The sequence below is a fragment of the Momordica charantia genome, assembly GCF_013281855.1.
Source record: "Momordica charantia cultivar OHB3-1 chromosome 10 unlocalized genomic scaffold, Mcharantia_2.0 BLBB01000010.1, whole genome shotgun sequence".
Lineage (NCBI taxonomy): Eukaryota > Viridiplantae > Streptophyta > Magnoliopsida > Cucurbitales > Cucurbitaceae > Momordica > Momordica charantia.
The window spans coordinates 9,489,614-9,509,650 of NW_028275158.1; the positions used below are offsets into that span (position 1 = coordinate 9,489,614).

At 34.8% G+C, this 20,037-nt stretch overlaps 1 protein-coding gene across 1 annotated transcript; it reads right to left on the minus strand.

Moving 5' to 3' along the window:
- Positions 1-15,861: 15,861 nt before the first annotated feature.
- On the minus strand, positions 15,862-16,508 carry LOC111022124 (2S seed storage albumin protein). The gene has a single exon (XM_022299286.2). It carries the CDS (start codon positions 16,443-16,445, stop codon positions 16,023-16,025), a length of 423 nt encoding a protein of 140 aa, XP_022154978.1. The 5' UTR covers positions 16,446-16,508; the 3' UTR covers positions 15,862-16,022.
- Positions 16,509-20,037: the final 3,529 nt, after the last annotated feature.

The following is a 20,037-nucleotide window of genomic DNA, read 5'->3' on the forward strand; positions in this document are numbered from 1 at the left end:
CAAATTAACTCTGTAGAAACATGAGCCAAACTATGATATTCTGCCTCTGCACTAGAAAGAGAAATAATGTTTTGCTTCTTTGAGGCCCATTGAATTAGATTACCGCCAAAATAAACACAATACCCAAAGGTAGACTTCCTGTCATCAGGATCAGACGCCCAATCGACATCGGTAAAACTTTGAAGAATCAAATTTTGTGGTTGCTTAAAAAATAACCCATGATCAAGTGTACCTCCCAAATAACGTAAAATACGCTTCACAGCCTGCCAATGAACAAGGTGCAGAGAATGCATGAATTGATAGACCTTGTTAATATTATAGGCAATTTCCAGTCTGGTGAGAGTGGCATATTGTAAAGCATCCACTGTACTCCTATACAAGCGAACATCAGAAAAAGTTTCACCATGGAAAACAGACAAAACAATACCACTAATCATAGGAGAAGAGATGGCATTAGTTTGGCTCATCTGAGTCTTATGTAACAAATCATAAATGTATTTCTCTTGAGATAGAAACAAACCACCATGTGAAGGATAAGACACCTCAACTCCCAAAAAATAACTAAGATTGCCCAAATCTTTCAACGAAAACTTGTGATGCATAGACTTAATTAAATAGTCAATAGTAGTAGGAGAACTCCGAGTAATGACGATGCCATCTACATAAACCAAGACATAGTAGGAATGACCATTTTTATGACAAACAAGTAAAGAAGAATCAGCCTTAGAACTTACAAAACCAAGATAATGAAGAAAAGAGCAGAGACGGTCGAACCAGGCACGAGGAGCCTGTTTCAAATCATATAAAGCCTTATTTAATCGACAGACTAAGGTAGACTAAGAAGAAGCAATCATCCCTGGGGCTGCACCATATAGACCTCTTCATTAAGAACACCATGCAAAAATGTATTATTAATATCAACTTGGTGTAAGGACCAGCCATGAAAAAGAGCAAGAGTAAACAAAACCTGAAACGTAGTAGGTTTAACCACCGGGCTAAATGTCTCAGTATAGTTTAAATCGACCTCCTGATGAATCCCTGAGTAACAAGCCTGGCCTTATAGCGAGAAATCGAACCATCAGAGTTTCTTTTAATTTTAAACACCCACTTGCAACCGATAATCTTCTTGTCAGAAGGAGGAGAAACTAAAGACCAGGTGTCGTTAGCTAACAAAGCATCATACTCCTCACACATAGCTCGAACCTAATGACCACAACGTAATGCCTCTTTAACTCATGGTGGTTCAACATTAGTATACTCAGTTAAGAAGACCTTAGGCTTGAAAATACCAAGTTTTCTTCGGGTCAGCATGGGATTTGGTTTCATCAAAAAGAACATGGCGGGAAATGTATGTACGGCCGGAAGCAGAAAGACACTTATAACCCTTGTGAGCCGAATTATAGCCTAGAAACAAGCAAGGAGTAGATCAGAGGTTTGATTTTATGACGATTATAGGATCGCAATGAAGGGTAACACAAGCAACCAAAAGTTTTTAGAAAAGAAAAATTGGGGGGGTGACCAAATAACTTCTCCAAAGGGGACATATTAAGATGAAATATACTAGGGAGACGATTAATGAGATACGTAGCTATAGAAAACACATCATCCCAAAACTCCAAAGATAAAGACGCATGAGATAGAAGGGTGAAGCCCATATCAACAACATGTCAGTGTTTACATTCCACTGTACCATTATGTTGGGAAGTATAAGGACATGTCAATCTATGTTCAATACCGTTGGATTTAAGGAAGGGAATGAATGGACGAAATTCACCTCTGTCATCGGTTTGCAAACAAAGTATAGATCGACTAAAAAGCTTCTCAACATGAATTTTAAACAACTGAAAAGCTTGAAAGGCCTCAGATTTGGAAGTTAAGAAGTATATCCATGTATAATGATAATAAGCATCAATGAAAGTAATATAATAACAAAAACAATTTCTAGAAGCTTTGAAAGCATGACCCCACACATCTGCAACAATTAATTGAAGAGGACCAGTATAGACACTGGAAGAGTTCGAAAAAGGTAAATTGTGACTCTTACAATAGCACAAGCATGGCATAAAGCATGTGATTTATTATGGGGATATGAAATTTTACATGAGTAAAGAACATGCTTTACAATAGGAATAGCCAAATGGCCTAACCTATTATGCCACAATTCTAAAACTGAAAAGAAAGGAGAAGAAACAGTAGATGTACCAGCACAAGTGTGTGCTTCAATTTTGGAAATAGTGGACAGACCATAACTATCTAAATGGAAGTAAGAAGGATGAGCTTTGTCCATAACAAAGCTGTATAGTCCATCTTTAAGTGTGCCTTGGAGAAGTATTTTGCCATTGAGATACTTCACAAAACAAGTAAATGGGTGAAATTCAAAATAAACATTATTGTCTTTGGCAAACTGACTGACACTGATAAGATTTTTAGTAATACGAGGAACATGAAGGAGATTATTAAGTAGAGAAACGGAATTTGGAGAGGAAGAAGACTTAAAGAATAGAAGAACCAATGTTAAGAACATCCAAACTTGCACCATTGCCGATAAGAACTTTGTTATCCCCAAGATATTCAGTACCGATTCATAAATTAGCAAGATCACTCGTCACATGGTTGGAAGCACCTGAGTTAGGAAACCACTGGTTCTCCTTATTCAAATCATGTTACAGTGTAAGAGCATTAAAACCAGAAGAAGAACCAGAACCAGCTCCCTGAGAAAACTGAGAAGAATTTAGATGAAACGAATTAGCATTCGGACATTGAAAACTTCTGTCAAAATGAGAATAACATCGTGCAGCAGTATGTCCAAAGCGACCACATAGCTGACATTTAATGCGGCCATGATTATTATTCCAAAATCGCCGATTATGAAACTTGTGCCCTTTATTTCTCCCATGCTTATTCACATCGTTAGAACATGGACACGAAGCTGGCACATACGATTGTTTCGCTGAGGACTGGGTGGTAAGAAGCACCAATGGCAAAGAACCATCAGAATTAATAGAGGAATGGCGGTCAATTCGATTTTCTTGAGCAAGAAGCAATGGATAGACCTTCTGTAAAGATGGGGAATCATAATGTTTTGAATTTTTGGATCGGGCCGAGGCGCCAGGCGCCTTGCCTAAAAAAAATCCGAATTTTCTAAAATTTCACCCAAGAAACTTGTTAAATCCTTAATCTCAGCCCAAATAACCTAACTACAATTAAAAACAATTGAAATTCGAAAAGAAAATAAAGAAAACTACTACTAACTCATTTACACAAAAACTCTTCAAAAATATTTTCAATTGAACAAGGAAGGGAACATTTTTTTTTCAAACTTTTAACTTTCTGAAAGCTAGATAAAGGCCTTCCCTCTATCTATTTCTTCTCCAAAATTTGTTTTAACACGCTGGCCGTTAACTTTAAAAATGTTATCTTTAAAATCTTCGAGTTCAATGGCACCGTGAGGGAAAATTTTTGAAATTTTAAACAGTCCAGACTACCTGGACTTTAGTTTTCCCGAAAATAATTTTAAATGAGAGTTGAAAAGTAAAACCAAGTCTCCTAATTAAAGAGATTTCGGCCTAAGCCTCTTATCATGCCATTGCTTAGTTTTTTCTTTAAAAATCTTTGCATTTTCGTACGAAAAATTCATATGCTCCTTAAGTTCTATCAGTTGGAGCTTCCTTGATTCTCCTACAGAAAATAAATCAAAGTTTAGTCTTTTTGTCACCCAAAAGGCTTTATATTCTAACTCTAATGATACATGGCAAGCTTTTTCCAAAAATTAACCTATATGGGGACATGCCAAGAGGAGTCTTGTATGCTGTTCTATATGCCCATAGAGAATCATTTAGTTTTAAAGATCAATTTTTTCTATTTAAATTGACAGTTTTTTCCAAAATATATTTGATTTCTCTATTAGACACCTCAGCTAACCCATTGAATTGGGGATGATAAGTTGTGGCTATCATGTGACGGACATTATACTTAGACAGCAAACTTCTTACCGCTCTATTCAAAAAATGAATCCCCCCATCACTTATCAAACATCGAGGGGTTCCATAATGAGTAAATATATGCTTTTGTAAAAATCGAACTACCTTAGCATCATTCGTGGAGGTAGCAACAGCTTCTATCCACTTGGAAATGTAATCAACAACTAGTAAAATATAATTCTTACAGTACGAAGGAGGAAACGGGCCCATGAAATCAGTACCACATACATCAAAAATTTCAACTTCCAAAATGGGGTTCAGAGGCATCTCGTTAAGTTTAGAAATATTACCCGTCCTCTGACACTTATCACAAACCTGAGCAAAGTTATGTGCATCACGGAATAGAGTGGGCCAGAAGAACCCACTTTGAAGTACTTTCGTTACGGTCTTTTGCCCTGCAAAATGACCTCCATATGAAGCATATGACAAGCCTCCAAAATTTCTTTTTGCTCATCCTCCACTACTCACCTGCGTAGGATTCCATCAAGACCAAGTTTGTACAAAAAAGGTTCATCCCACCTATAATATCTCACATCATGAAGAAACTTTTTTACCTACTGCCTGCTAAACTCATGGGAAATAATACGACTTACCAGATAATTTGCAATGTAAGCATACCAAGAGACATTTTCAATGCGAAGTAATTTCTCATCAAACGCATTGTTCTCGAATCTCTGCTTGACCTTTCTGAAGTGGGGAGTCGAGCCTAGACAAGTGGTCGACCACTTGGTTCTCTGTTCCTTTACGGTCCCTTACTTCTATGTCAAATTTTTGAAGTAGCAAAATCCATCGTATCAAACGTGGTTTTGCATCATTCTTTGCAAACAAATACTTTAGAGCAGAATGATCAGTATAAACAACTACTTTTGTCCCTATCAAGTAAGACCTAAACTTACCGAAAGCAAACACAACTGCTAACAATTCTTTTTCAGTAGTGGTGTTTAGTTGTGCTCCCGTTAAAGTCTTACTTGCATAATATACCGGATGTAAAATCTTATTCCTTCTTTGCCTAACATGACCCCTAAAGCATAATCACTAGCATCGCACATAAGTTCAAAGGGTAATTCCTAGTTAGGTTCTATAATAATTGGAGCCGAGCTCAAAGCATTTTTTAAAGTTTCAAAAGTTGTCATGCAAGCATTATCAAATACGAATGGTCTATCATTTTCCAAAAGTTGGCAGAGGGGTTTTGAAATCTTTGCAAAATCTTTTTTAAAACGCCTATAGAAACCCCCATGGCCTAAAAAACTTCTTATTCCTTTAACATTTGTGGGATGTGGTAATTTTGAAATAACATCAATTAAGCACGATCCACCTCAATCCCATTTTTCGAAATCTTATGGTCTAGAACTATCCCTTCTCGTACCATAAAATGACACTTCTCCCAGTTTAAAACAAGATTTGTGTCCTCACATCTTTGTAAAACATTTTCTAAATTCAATAAACAATCATCAAAAGAATTTCCAAAAACTGAAAAGTCATCCATAAAAATCTCAAGAATATTTTCTACCATATCCAAAAAATGGCAATCATACACCTTTGAAATGTTGCTGATGCATTGCATAGACTGAAAGGCATATGCCTAAAGGCAAATGTCCCATACGGACAAGTGAACGTCGTCTTCTTCTGATCCTCCAGAGCGATGGTAATCTGGTTATATCTCGAATATCCATCTAGGAAGCAGTAAAACTCCTTTCTTGCAAGACGATCCAACATTTGATCAACAAACAGGAGTGGAAAATGATCTTTTTCGTTACCTTGTTTAGTTTGTGATAGTCGATGCAAACTCTTCAAGCGCTCATAGTCCAGGTTGATATAAGTTCATTCTCCTCGTTTACCACCACCGTCATCCCACCCTTCTTTGGTACGCATCGTACTAGCCTCACCCAACTGCTATCAGATATAGGGTAGATGACTCTGGCGTCTAACCATTTCAAGATCTCTTTTCAAACGACCTCTTTCATTTTTGGATTCAAACGTCTCTGATTTTCAATTGAATTGCTGACACTTTCTTCCATTAGGATCTCATGCATGTAGAATGTAGGGATTATCCCTCGAATGTCAGCAATGGTCCAACCAATGGCCATCTTGTATTTCGGCAAAATCTGCAACAATGAGAGCTCATTTTCAGTAGATAAACTGGAAGAAATAATAACAGGTAAAGTTTCATTAAGTCCAAGATAAGCATATTTCAAGTGAGAAGGTAAAGCCTTTTGTTCTAAAATGGGCGGTCCCACAATGGATGGTTGCAATGTTTTGCACACTTCTGCCTTCATATCATCTTTCTCCTCTGGTGGATACGTCTCTTCAGTTATTTTTGGGCATTCATCTTCTACAGCTTCTAGTTCTTCCTCAATTCCTGAGACTAAAATATCATTAAACTCATCAAATGAAGCAGGGTTCGAAGTACTTATGGCTGAACATTCTTCTAAATCTCTTGAAAGTTTCATTGCGTCCAAAACATTCAACTTAACCTCCTCATTATTAACCTTCATTGTTATTTCTCCTTTTCGAACATTAAACACTGTATCTCCTGTAGCTAGGAAGGGTCTATCTAAGATGATAGGTACGTCCAAATCGGCCTCACAATCTAAGGTGATGAAGTCTGTAGGGAAGATAAACTTATCTACCTAAACTAGAACATCTTCTATTTTTCCTTCAGGCTTCTTAATGGATCTATCCGCTAATTGGAGGGTAACCGTAGTAGGTCTAGCTTCTTCTATATCTAATTCTTTAAAAACAGATTGGGGCATAAGGTTAATGCTAGAACCTAGGTCGCATAAAGCTCAACCTAAATTCTTTCCTCCAATAGAACAATGACGGTGAAACTGCAGGGATCTATACATTTTATGGGCAAAGGGCTTTCTACAGCTTCACTACTACACTTAGTCATTGCTACCATCTCATGTTCACCTAACTTCTTTTTTCTAGACACAATATCCTTTAGGAACTTAGCATAATTCGGCATTTGTTCGAAGGCATCAACTAAATGAATGTTTATGTGAAGTTGTTTAAGGATGGCTAAAAACTTTCTAAACTGAGTTTCTTGGTTTTTCTTAGCTAATCTTTGAGGGAAAGGAGGAATCGGGGCAAAAGATGAACTTTTTTGTGGAAAGGCTCATCCCCCTCACTAGAGGTGGTTTTTTCTTTCTCTACTTCACTGGGGGCATTCTGGATTGATGTGGAAGGTTTCTCTACCTCAACCGGCATCTTTGGTCATTCGTAAGATAATCCACTTCTCAAAGTTACCGCCTTACATTGCTCTTTTCTGTCTCTTTTTGGAACTTCAGTATGTCCAAGAAAAGAGCCTTGCGGTCTCGCCTTCAAATCATTGGCAAGTTGTCCCATTTGCCTCTCTAAATTTCTCATCGCTGTATCATTTCTAGCCATGTACTCCTTCATCATATTTTCGAGGCTAGAATTATTATTTTGGATTGGCTGAATTGGAACTTGTTGATCCTGAGTAAACTGCTGCTGTGGTGGTGGTTGATTATTTGGGTAAATAGGTGGAACATAGGGCTACTTTGTACTGCCGGTTCTGCCCTTGAGTTGCTCCACTAAAACGTCCTTGACCTCCCCATGAAAAGTTGGGATGATGTCTCCACCCTAGATTGTACGTGTTTAAATAAGTTCTGGTTGTTCCTGTGACCTACATAATAAACAGAAGCTGGATTCTGCGGAAAATTCTCATAAACATGGTTATCACTACAATAATAACAAACAATTTCATTAATTTGGCAAACAGGGGAAGAGGCAGTATATTCAAGTTGCACAGGTTGCGTTGGTTGCACCGGTGTGGCCGGTGTATTCTTCCTGTCTAAGGTCATCTCCTTGAGCATTTGGTTCATTGTCACCATCTCTTTTTGCATCGAATTTGCGATGTCCAATGCCAACACTCCTGCTGTGTCTTGCTTCTTAGGTGCAGGTTTCGATCTTTGAGAACACCATAGCTCATTGTGGGATGCTAGGTCCTCCAAAATATCAACTATTTCGTTGAAGGTCTTCTTCGTGAAGGCTCCATTCGCAGCATTGTTGAGCATCATCTTAGTGGGATTGTCCAAACCTCGGAAGAAGTGCTCGATTTTGATACATGCTGGTAATCCATGGTTTGGATACTTTCGCAGCAACTCTTTGAATCTCTCTCATGCCTCGTGCACTGGTTTACGATCGTATTGTCTAAAAGTAACAATGTCTTCTCTAATGTCGGCATGGCGAGTGGGAGGAAAATACTTTGTAAGGAACTTTTCCAATAGTGAATCCCAGGTGGTGATTGAACCTGGTGGAAAAGAATTAATCCACGTTCTCACTTGGTCCCTTAGAGAAAATGGAAAAAGAGTTAATCTCAAAGCATCATCAGAGATATCAGGCAATCTAAAAGCATTTGTTATTTGAAGAAATGGCTTGACATGGTCATGAGGATCTTCATGTTCACGCCCTCCAAATTGTCCTAAAGTCTGAAGCATTTGAAACATGAGCGGCTTAAGCTCGAAGTTGGCAGTTTCTGAAATAGGGTTCAAAATGACCGAGTCCAAGTTCTGTAATGCTGTAGCTGCATACTCTCGCATGGCTACGTCTTTATTATCCACCATTTGGATATGGTTGAAATCCCTATAGTTTTGTTGTCCTCTTCGTTGCCCTGCCATATTGCCGTTTACGTTATCAACTGGTGGATCTTCCATAATTGTGATAGTACTTTCGTTTTCAAAATCTCTTTCTTTTTCTTTCTTTTTTTGCTTTTCTCTTTGTTTTCTAAGTCTTTGTTATTTTCTCAACCTACGATAGGTTCTTTCAATTTCAGAATCAAATGGCAACAGAAATGAGTCCGTGCTCATGCACTGATCAATGACCTTCAAGGTTGGAAATAAAAAAGGTTTTAAGAACAGAAACAAAAATCACAAAAAACGATCACAAAAAGTAATAAAAGATTAAAACAAATGGTCCCCAACAACGGCGCCAAAAACTTGTTTGGGATTTTGGATTCAAAATAAATGAGAGCGCAAGTGTACACCCGTCACAAGTAGTAAAACGAAATGAGTATTCCGAGTATCGATTCTCAGGGACAAATGAAGTCTTTTTATGATAAATGTTAATGATCAGTGACTTTGTAATTGAATTTGGGGTAACAAATAATAAGGATAATGTTGGTTTTGATATTTAAAAACTCAATGCAATAAACTCAGCCCAGTTACTTCAAATGACCTAAAAATACGCAAATTTTTTCCAACTAGGCGCCAGGCGCCTCTCATAAATTTTCTTTGGTTTTACTTCGCCATCCTCTTATGTCTAAGTGATTTTGAAGGTTTAAGTCAATTCCTAATATGTCTATTAGAAAAAGAACTTAATTTAACAAAAACCAACTGTAACTTGAGGTTAAGGGCAATCTCGAGATTGGGAAGGCGTCAGGCGCCTAGCTTGGAATTTTTCTGCACAAAATTGTAATTTCGGTTAGAAATCAATTCTAAATTATGTAAAAACGTCCTATGTGCATGTATAACCTAAGATAACCTTGTTGATCTTAATGACAACTTCATCATCTTCGAACTTGATCTTTGAAGCTAGAGTGGCCAAAGAATCAGCATGTCGATTGGTAGACCTGTTGACATGGGTTAATTCCACATCAATTTCATAACACAGCTTCAGCACAAGGAACTGATAACGTGCTAGGGAAATCTCTTTCAGTGCGAATGCCCCATCTGTCTGTCGAACCGCCAAATTAGAGTCACCAACCACTTTGAACTTCTTGATCTTCATTTCTTTAGCGATAAAGGTTTTGGACACTAAACCAAGCTTAAAACACAGTTTCAGAGTTTAAAACGTTAGAAAATAGCACACATTTAGCTTTTACCCTTATAAACAAGGGAAATCATCTTTTTCTGTAATCCCCGAAACCACAGAGTCGTATTCGAGACCTAATCCTTGTAAAATATGAATAATATGATCATCGTGAGAAATTTTATGGCCTACTGCAGTAAGGGAATCAACAAGGTTTTTGATCTTCTAAAAATAGTCTTCAAGCTTTAAACAACCTTTCTTTGTTGTTTCAAGTTTGGATTTCATATCCATCAATCTGGCCATATTACGCGAGGAAAACCGAGCATTCAGAGTGCGCCAAACCTCAGAAGCAGATTTACAATCAAGCATCTCCGATAACAGAGAATTGGACATTATTGATCCGAACAACCATGCTACAATCAAGTTATCTTGACGAATCCAAAATGAATATGCCGGATTTGGATCAAAATTAGAGCTTTTATCAGTCGTATAAGTAAGAAATTGGACAGGAACAAGAGCAGATTCATCAATATACTGTTCCAAATCATAACCCCGGAGTTTCCACAGAAGAAAATTCTCCTCATCAAGCTTAACGGTGGTAGTCTTGTTCCCTAGATTGAGAGCTTTGGAATTAATGGAAGAATGAAGCACTTCGGAAGTAGAAGATTCTGGAGTAGAAGAATCCATGAAAAAAAAAATTCACAATCAACTAATCACTCAAGCTTCGTCTATATATTAATATGATCAAAACAACAATTATATAACCCTACGCTGATTTTCTAGTTATAACAGTAAAACAACAATTACCTAAGGTAAGCTGAAAAATAATAAATAAAAAAAATACAACAGAATATAACACTAAACGAATTTTAGTTACAACAGTAAATAAATCTAGTGGGTACTCTTAACACAAGCAAAGGTCTTCGGGGATGGAATGTCCAGCCATAAGAGGTCCATGCTCCAGTCGTGTCTGATAGAGCAAAGAACCTTGACAGCGATCAATATAGGCGTCGAATTATGGAACTAGAAAAGCAACTCATCTCCATCTCCAACTTTCCATTTAGTCGAATTATTGAAGAGATATTTTGATTTAAGAATGTGGAACGAGGGAGCTCGAGAACTACAATATTTGCATACAGAAGAAATAAGCTATGAAAGGTGAGAAGCATATTTAGCTCCGATCAATGAAGCCCAAAGACTGTCTTTTTTGTTGAAGAATCTCCAAAGTCATTTAATAACAAGGGCTTTGTTCGAGGCAGTAATTGTGTGAGATAATGTCTTCGACACACTATTTTAAAAACTTATTAAAAACTTATTTTCATAAATTTCTGATGTTTACCAATTTTACGATTTTAGATTTCTTGATTTCTTGATTCAAAATTTTTCCAAATGTCAAAGTTGTCCTTAGTTATGACATTTGTATTTATTATAATTAGGTTTTTATTTAAATGTAAAATATTTAAGGTTACAAATTTGATTTTGTAAACATTAAATTATTGTGGGACCCAAATTAGTTATTCCCATAATCCCCTAATTTAGTTGTTAATATATTCTACCAAATGATGAAATTTATTAGGAAATATTTTTTCATTTCATTTCAATTTTTGGCTCAATTAAATACATGTCAAATGCAATATTTGACTCAATCTCACTCATATTCATCGGAGTGCCCTACATTTTAGAAGAGTAAACTTGACGGCATGATGAGGTAAGACGACAATGATGGTTTATCGCCTACATTTTCATTTATATGGAGATATAAACTATATTCGATTATGTTGGTTTATTATTTGTAAATATTAGCTATAAATTAGTTATCAATATTAATTATTATTTTATCTTTATTTCTATTTATGTTTGAGCCTAGAAAATTCTGATTCAGGGGGAGAGTTACTACGAGATGATCACATTGGTCCAAATCCTGAGTTTAAGTTTTATACTAGAAAAAGACTCAATCAAACGAATGAGGACTAGATAACTGACTCATCACAGACCCAATCTGAAACTCCGAGGGATAATTCTGAAACTCCAGGTAATCAATCTCCGAGCTCTATTCTTGTCACTACAAATATTGAAAATATCACACCTGTTGTTTATGATCTTGATGTTCCTATAGCCTTAAGAAAAGGAACTTGAACTTGCACCAAATATCCCATTGCAAACTATATCTCCTATGAAAATTATCAAGTAGTCATAAAGCCTTTACGTCTAGGATAACTAACTTGTTTATTCGAAGAAACATACAAAAAGCCCTAAATGATCCAAATTGGAAACTAGCTGTTATGGAGAAGATGAATGCTCTAAGACATAATTGTACATGGGAGATTGTAGATTTACCAAGAGATAAGAAAACTGTGGGGTGTAAATTGGTTTTTACAATCAAGTGTAATACTGATGGTAGTGTTGAAAGGTATAAAGCTAGACTAGTTGCTAAGGGATTTACTCAAACCTATGGGATTGATTATCAGGAAACTTTTGCTCCTGTTGCTAAAATCAACTCCATTAGGATACTTTTATCTCTAGCTGCAAATTTAGATTGGCCTCCTCATCAACTCGATGTAAAAAATGCTTTTCTGAATGGAGATCTTGAAGAAGAAGTATTTATGAGTTTACCACCGGGTTTTGAAGCTAATCTTGGAAAGTATAAAGTATGTCGGTTAAAAAAATCTCTGTATGGACTCAAACAATCTCCGAGAGCATGGTTTGAACGATTTGGTAAAGTAGTCATGAGCAATGGATTCCTTCAGAGTCAAGCTGATCATACCATCTTTTACAAACGTTCTGAAAGCAATAAAACTGCAATTTTGATTGTCTATGTAGATGACATTGTGCTTACAGGTGATGATGAAGTAGAACTGGCTACTTTAAAGAAAAGACTCGCAAGCGAATTTCAAATCAAGGACCTAGGAACATTAAAGTACTTCCTACGAATGAAGTTTGCAAGATCTAAGAAAGGTATCTTTGTTAACCAAAGAAAATATATTCTTGATTTATTTAGAGAAACAAGTTTGCTTGGATGCAAGGTAGCTGAGACCCTTATTGAACCTAATTTGAAACTGGAAGCTGCAAGAGAAGAAGAAGTAAAGGATAAGGAACGATATCAAAGTCTTGTGGGAAGACTCATCTACTTGTCTCACACACGTCCAGATATTACCTTTGCAGTAAGCATGGTAAGTCAATTTATGCACTCACCAGCATCAGTTCACTTTGAAGCTGCCTATAGAATTTTAAGATATCTGAAAGGAACTCCAGGAAAAGGTATATTGTTCAAAAAACACAACCATTTGCAGGTTGAAGTTTATACCGATGCTGATTGGGCAGGAAGTATGACAGATAGAAGATCTACTTCTGGTTATTGTTCATTTGTTGGAGGTAACTTAGTACCTTGACGAAGTAAGAAACAAAATGTAGTGGCTAGAAGCAGTGCTTAAGCAGAATTTAGGGCTCTGGCCCATGGTATTTGTGAAGGGATGTGGATAAAAAGGTTACTTGAAGAATTGAGAGTATTTCAGAAAGCACCCATAAAAGTTTATTGCGACAACAAGGCTGCCATCTCCATAGCCCACAATCCAGTTCAACATGATAGGACTAAGCATATTGAAATTGACAAACATTTCATAAAAGAAAAAGTTGATACCGGCGTGATATGTATCCCTTACCTCCCAACAATGGAGCAGACTGCCGATGTGTTGACAAAAGGACTACCAAAAGTACAATTTGACAAGATGGTTGACAAGCTGGCAATGGAAGATATCTTTCAACCAGCTCGAGGGGGAGTGTTGGTTTATTATTTGTAAATATTAGCTGTAAATTAGTTGTCAATATTAATTATTATTTTATCTTTATTTCCATTTATGTTTGAGCCTATCTTCTATATAAGAAGGCCATGTATTTCTTATGATTAATAAATTGGAATACAAATAATTTGATTCTATCCAAACTAAGTGATTATAAACTATGGTCATTATAACATACACTTATATGGAGATATAAACTATATCTGGCTATAAACTATGACTTATATATGAACTATAAAGTATATACGGCTATATCTCTCTACAATTAACAAATAAAGCAAATAACTTACATAATCAAATATATACGACGTTACCATCGCATACGTTTTAAATACCCCAAAATCGAACACCCAAAATCATAAATAAAAAGCAAACATATAATATTTAAAATGTAAACGTTGGAAAACGGGCTCGGAAACAATGGTGAAAAGCGCCGAGCGAATCAGAAACTGGCTACCGTAGACAGTAACAACAGAAAACGAAGAACGCTGAGAATACGAGGAGACGACCTGCAGGAAACAATGATGAAAAATAAGAGAAAAGAAGACGAATGAAGAAGAGGAAGAGATAACTGAAAATTTGGGAGGTTTTTTTAGGGGAGTGAAAAGGTGCATAAATTTAGGGATTTAAAATTTAAATCCCAAATCAACTATTTTTCCATTTTTAATTTCAATATCTTAATAATAATTACATGTATATAAAAAGGATATATTGGTAAAATACAAATAGGTTCTATCTTGAAGGGGTGTATTTTAAGATAAAAGTGTAAATTTTGTAGAATAAATTCATTTGTGTAATTATCATCTCCAAATGGTCTATCAATATACCCTAATTTTGTCGATGCGGAGCCCTTCTTGAGATTTTGGAAGGGAGACAATATTCTATCTAACAAGGTGGCAACCGGGAGACAATATTCTATCTAACAAGGTGGCAACCTTTGGTATCGCCTTGTTTCGTTAATTGTTGTTTCTGATTAGTTGAGAGAGTTGATTTGAGAGAGTTGATTTAATTTTATTAGTTAAGATAATTGATTTAATTTTATTTTTTATAGTATTGATACGTAGGGAGGTGGAGATTCTAACTCATGATTTTTTGGTCGATTCTAATCCGATTCTAACTCATGATTTTTTGGTCGAAGATATATGTCTTAACCAGTCAAATTCAAACTTATATCCAATTTAATTTTATATTAATCAAATTCAAACTTATATCTTTTTTTTTATCGAAGATACGTGCTTTAATCAATTCAAGTTCGAGATTTAATTTTTCGCGACTTTTTCGGTTAGAGATAGATGTCTTAACCAATGAACTGATTTGATCTTAATTAGATTGGAACGCATATTTTTTTTTCTTCAGTATTCAGATAATTAAATTGGAGCAAAAGAATTTGGTACTTCCAAAAATATTCATTACCCTGTAGAGTATCGGAAACAATCATTACTATGTTACTATGTGGAGAATGATACTTGTACTCAACCTACTATATTATTAGACTTGCAAAATCAACTAACAATCAGCAGAGATAAAAATATTTAGAAAGAGAAAATTTGAAAGAGAGCAAAAACTTTTAGAAAGAAATACAAAGTTAGAGACATTGCAAAAAAATTAAAAGGAACAAAATTTCGGATAGAACAAAGGGGTACAAAATTTTGCAGATAGAAAACAAGTTAGAGAGGAAAAAAGTTAAAAAGAGAGACAAAAATTGAAGAGAGTTTGACAAAAATTATAAAGAGAGACAAAAATCTAATGAGTTAAGTGATGCTTTTGAATGTCACAGAAAATGTTTATTACAAATAGAAAAACTTCTTTGAATGGCGCAAGTAAAAAGAGAGAAAAATCATCATTAATTTTTAATAAATGTTACCAACCTCTTTCAAGGGTATGTTTGAGGCAGTGATTTTGGTTATTGCCAAAACATTTCAAGTGAATTTTTTTCCTTCCAAATGTGACTTACCTCATGTCAAGTGCCAAATTCATCTTCTCGATTACAATACAAGTCATCTTATGAACTGCATGCAAGGATTGGTGTCTAGTAAATTATCAATAATTTCAGCTCAGCCAGTCTTTGCCAAGCTCCATCAACCACCCACAGCCAAGCAGTGAATCAGGTCCTTGACATCAACCATACATCAAAAAAATCTAACATTTTGCTGATTTTGCATTCGCTCCCAACCATATTATATGAGAAATGGCACCGTTTATATTGTGGAAACGGGCTTTAGTTCCAATTTTCTTTCCTCTCTGTATTATACGAGAGCTCATACTTTCTCCCTTTTTCTTTCCTCCACACCAAATCCATTTGTAAAGCAAACTTTGCACACAAAGAAAACCGTACGATAATATAGTAGGAGAGCAAAACAGCCTCGATTACATATATTTATATAAGGCTTTATTTATTCAAACATTCGACACTACAAAGCACACGACCATGTGCTGTTCGTGTCCGATTGTGCGTAGGCATTACAGAGACCATTTAGAAGTCGCATCGCTGTGGGCGAACTCCGCACATGGCTGGCAACATCCTAGCCTTCTGGAGCATCTGACTTCCTTCTTGACCACGCTCCTGTCTCTGTACCTCACGAGCAATCTCCTGCAACGCGTCGCACCTGCACTGCTCCTCCACGTTCCTCAACTGTCGGCAACACTCTTCCAAACCTTGCTGTCTCTCCCACTGGTTCTCCTCCACTCCCTTCATCTCCAAATATCCTCTGCTCTGTCTCAAGAAGCTCTCGCAGCTGCGGAGCTGCTCGCGGGGCCTGATGTGGTGGCACCTCTCGTGGCGGCCTTGGTTGTCTTCGTCCACCTCCACAGTGGTGATAGTGGTGCGGTAGGCGTACACATCTGTAAGCAGCAGCGCAACTGCCAAGAGGACAACCATGCTTGAGAGTCTGGCCATCGTTGTTGTTAGAGGAGCCTCTTTTGCAAATTGGGAAGTGGGGAAAGGAGTGCGTGAAAAGAAGAAGAGGGTGAGTTGCATTTATAGGAATTGGTGAGTGGTGCATGTGGGAAACGTGGAGGGGTGAGTGTGATGTGGGTTTCGGTGGATGTCATGGTGGGGTACAGCGTTGTGTTGAGCTTCCACGTGAACATGCAAAGGAGAAGCAGAATGTTGAAGGTGGGATTTTGGATACAAATGGCAGTGTTTGTTTCTGTTACTGCTGGGCGGGAGTGGGTACGTGGTCGTTTTGCCGCTAACATGATTTTGTGTGGCATTTCTTCGTAGTACAATGCGATTTCCCTTTTACAGAATTATTTATTTTTATTTTTTTACAGATTTATTTATTTTATTTTTTTACGGATTTATATTGCTGTTCTGATATGTTTTAAATTATTTAGGCCGTTCGATAACTATTTCATTTTTTGTTTATACTTTTTGAAAAATAGAATTATTTGATAACTCATTCAATTTTCTGTTTTTTTTTTCAAAAATCATTTTGAAATTTTATGTAAATTTCAAAAAAAAAGAAAGTTTTCAGAAATAGGTTTTTGTTATTCAAAATCTCATTTTTTCTTCTACTACTCAATTTTTTTTTCTCTCTCATATTTATCTTTAAAAAATTTATTTTTCACTCTAAAATTTTTTTATTTCTAAATTTCTCTCTTCAAATTTTATTTTTATCTCTCTAAAATTTTCATATTTTGAATATTTATTGTTATTTGTCTCTCCAATTTTTTCTGTATTTTTGTTTTTTTTTTCTAATATACTACTTTCATTTCTCTCTAAAAATTTAATATTTTTCCTAACTTTTTTCTCTCTAAAATTTCATATTTTATAACTTTTATTTTTCTTCGTAATCTATTTTTTCTCTAAAAAATCATATTTTATTTTATCATTCAATTTTCTTTCACTGCAACTTTTACTTTATCTATATTTATTTATTTTCTATAAAAATTATATTTTGAATCTTGTTTTTATCCCGTTTTCACTATAGACTTTCTCTTTCTTTATAATTTATTTTTTTCTTTAACATATATTTTCCTCTCAACTTTATTTTTTTTCTTCAAAATTTTTCTCTTTTTGTCTTTAACTTTTCTTTAACTATTTTTTTCTAAATATTTTCATTTATCTCTCTAAAATTTATGTTTCAAAAGTTTATTTACATCTCTATTTTCATTGCCTCTACATTAGGGCAAGACAAAAATTTCTATAGGGTCGGGTCCCAAAAACAGAAAATGCATGTCCCAACCCTCTCCCGGTTCCCGATTCCATTTTTTAAATAATTAATATATATTTATTACACTTTTTTATATTTGAATTCTAAAAATAATTAAAAACAATTATAAAACCAATAATTTTTCTCCAGAACATCTTTCGGACCCAAGAATGAGGTGGAGACAGAGATTAAACGTTTTCTTGAGCCTGATAACGAGGGAGAACATTCTCACTCGCACCCACACCATTGTTCACTCTACTCTCCATAAAATTTTCTCTCTCTAACAGTATTTTCAATTTTCTAACTTTTTAAAAACAAAAACTAAAAATGGTTACCAAAGACGTTTTGGTTTTTTGTTTTTTAAAAACAAAAAAGGATTATCAAACATATATTATTTTTGTTTTTTAAAAACAGAAAACCAAAAACCAAAAACTAAAAATAAGAAAAACCAAAAACCAAAAACTAAAATAGTTATCAAACGGGCCTTATTTACGGATTTATTTGGTATAGTTTTGCTTACGTTATAAATTTGGTTCTATAATTTTAAAATTTGCAATATTGGTCTACTTTGTCATGGTCTAATTTTAATTTTATTTGTTTAATTTTAATTTAGTTACCCAATAAATTGAAATAAATATTGTAATTTTTATTTTAAACTTTAAAGTGCAGCAATATTTATCCTACTGGAGATTTTCGTTTGAAATTTTGATAGAAAAATATTATCATACGTGTCAAATGAGTTATATGAGTTATGATATGAAATTGATAAAACTCATAAAGAATGACAATAGAGCTGGGTTATTTTTATTTTATCTTTTAAAAGCTTCGGTAGAGTTATTTTATTGTCGATTTTGTGTATTAAAGAAATTTTACTTGGTGCAAAACTTGATTTTAATTAAATTGGTGAGTTTTTTACATTATTTTTGTTTTAAATTAATGGGTGAATTCTTGAAAATTGAATATTATCAAAGTTTATGGTTTAATTTGGATGAAATTGAAAGTTTAGACTACAAATTGATGAAATTTACAAAATATAAGGGCGAAAAACGATTTTTTTCAAATATAATTTTGATGCATTTATTATAAACATGCAGATTAAATAATGGTATTGAAAACTAAACTAAATCCATTAAGTAAGATATTTTAGTTTAATTTGTTTAGTTATGGAACAAATAAAAATAATTGGATATTCATTATTTGATATTAGCCTGTTGATAATATAATATAATAAAATTATCAATATAGATATAGAAGAAAGATAATGTGTGCTAAAGAAGAAGAAAGATAATGAAACTTAAACAACTACAAAACTAGGCTTCCACGAAAGTTAGGAACAGTATAAAAGATTTTTTTTTAAAAAAAAAAAAAAAAAAAAAAACTCACCCGATTGTGGGGATACGTTTTTTCTACTTTCCGAATTCTTTAAAATTTTTATGACAATTAAAAACTTCACAAAAATTGAATTTTTTTATTTATTTAATGACGGTTAGAAAGTACAATTTTGAAGAAGAAAACGGAGATTTAAGAACTTTTCATAATTGGTCGTATTTTCTTTTAAACATTTGGATATTATTTTTGACATCTTTTAACTGTTACCAAATACTTTAAAGATCATAACTACCACGAAAGGTGATAATTTTTAACTCTTCTCTTTTTGAAATTCTTTTCCAACCACACTATGAAGCAGTAGTCTGTCCAATCATTTCTATTATTTGTGAACACCTCACGAGGAGCTTTGACAATCGTCATGTGGTGTTTTTTTTTTCTTTCTTTTTTTCCATTTTTTAAAATTATCTATTTGTTTATTTTGTTCGATTTTTTTAGATTTTTCTGAGTTTTTTTGTGTGATATATAAGTGGTTGTTATGAGATTTTTTGTGTTGTTGTAGCCTATCATGTAATGTACTTTAGGTTTGAAGATAGATTTACTTGTGAGTTACATATTTAAATTCTTCCTTTACTGCAAATCATTGTGAACATACATTACATTACAGTCAAATAATACACGTCTAAAACATATGAATTAATATTGATAATCATCTCGTTGAATTTTGTGCTAATTTTTAAATATATACACGGAAAAGGTGTTAAGGATCCCACATTGATAAAAGAAGGGACCTTACATAGATTTATAAACGACACTCACTTCCTCCACGTTCTCTACATGCACCATTCCCCACTTCCTATAAATACAACCAAGGGCCGCCGCCGTGGGGTAAGAGGGAGCAAGGTTTGGATGAGTGCTGCCGAGAGCTGATTGATATGGAACAACAACAATAGAGCCAAGGAAGGCAGGTGATAGAGAGGCTTTTAAGTGTTGGGTTTGTTAATTGTG